Raw genomic sequence first — 1,252 nt, forward strand, 5'->3', positions numbered from 1 at the left:
AGGATGATTGTTCAAGCATGCTTGGCATTAAGTTACTATCAAGTTCTTCCACTGGACATGATACAACGAGTGTTTAATATTGATTTTATAACTCGGTTAGAGAAGGAATTGTCGATTATTTGTCATAAGGTAAAACTATATGGGTTTGAAAAATTATAAAATAAAACAAACGTGCGTACACCATTTTTGTTTTCAGGGAAATGATCAAAAAAATGTATTAAGTTTGGTCATGCAGTTGAACCGTTCGATTTGCCTTAATTATCCAGAAGTATGTGTGATGTTAATAGTTAAATTGTCTTTGAATATTTATATTTTCTTGTTGAATATTGCAGGCTAGAGTGCCATGGTTCCAGCAGAATTTTATTGATGCACAATTAGCAGCTAGTAAGGCTATTCACAAACATGTTTTCCATACAGGCTTATTTTTCATATTCACATTTCTTTTACTTAGATCCACCAAAGCTTACTCCTTATATGAATAAAATATACAAAATGTTGCTGTCTTATGTTGGAGGTGACAAAAGTATGATTAGATTGAATCATAAGACACCATACGGATACAGGGTAAATATAGTTTTTATTCATTTTCTTTTGAAAGAAAAAACTGACTAAATCCGAAATCCATAGATACCTTTCGTCATTTATTTTAACTCACAAAGACAAATAGTTTCACCGCCAGTAGACGAGGGCCCTCAAACGTTAGACAAGTATGTATTAGGCGTGACAAAGTGTAATTGTTTTATTAAATGGTTTGAATGAATTGATTTCAGAGTGGCTATAATTCCGTTGCCAAAACAACCTGTTCAATTCAATGGTACAAGTCGAAAGCGTGGATTTGATCTTCTCGAAGAGCTTCATCTTAGTATGCTGGGTTATATTGTAATACAGATTTGCCACCGGGAATGGAATTCGATTCACATGAATTTTCCTGGCGTTCGTGAAGAATATCTTAAAAGTGCTTTCAATAAATATAATTTATTGCTTGAATAAAGCGTTTCGAAATGTGTACATGTAAAATATAGAAGTCAATTAACTAAAAAAAATGTGAATTAAAAAAACCACTATTATTTAAAAAAAAAAGTATCTTTATTTAACCTTAAAAAACAATTACAGTCACTACTTCAGGTTGGATTCACAAGGTTCACCGATTTTCAGACAATTTATTTGAAAAGACCCGCATAAATTCAAAAAAGTCATTTTTTTCACCAATTGACAGTTGTGAGCATTGATAATAATGTTTTGACAGATATAT

General features: G+C 31.5%; 1 protein-coding gene across 1 annotated transcript; it reads left to right on the forward strand.

Moving 5' to 3' along the window:
* Positions 1–7: 7 nt before the first annotated feature.
* LOC116350118 (FAST kinase domain-containing protein 1, mitochondrial-like) lies at positions 8–1,047 on the forward strand. The gene is made up of 6 exons (XM_031781852.1): positions 8–129; positions 197–268; positions 333–384; positions 452–564; positions 628–707; positions 771–1,047. The coding sequence occupies exons 1-6, from the start codon at positions 58–60 to the stop codon at positions 988–990; spliced, it is 609 nt and encodes a 202-aa protein (XP_031637712.1). The 5' UTR covers positions 8–57; the 3' UTR covers positions 991–1,047.
* Positions 1,048–1,252: the final 205 nt, after the last annotated feature.

This window comes from Contarinia nasturtii, unplaced genomic scaffold (assembly GCF_009176525.2).
Source record: "Contarinia nasturtii isolate CC-2019 unplaced genomic scaffold, AAFC_CNas_1.1 Cnas_scaffold_3617, whole genome shotgun sequence".
NCBI classification, from domain to species: domain Eukaryota; kingdom Metazoa; phylum Arthropoda; class Insecta; order Diptera; family Cecidomyiidae; genus Contarinia; species Contarinia nasturtii.

Coding starts and splice junctions, on each gene's coding strand:
- LOC116350118 (XM_031781852.1), top strand. CDS start 58: ATGATACAACGAGTGTTTAATATTGATTTTATAACTCGGTTAGAGAAG. Junction 269..332: donor TTTGCCTTAATTATCCAGAA/GTATGTGTGATG, acceptor TGAATATTGCAG/GCTAGAGTGCCATGGTTCCA. Junction 565..627: donor AGACACCATACGGATACAGG/GTAAATATAGTT, acceptor CGAAATCCATAG/ATACCTTTCGTCATTTATTT.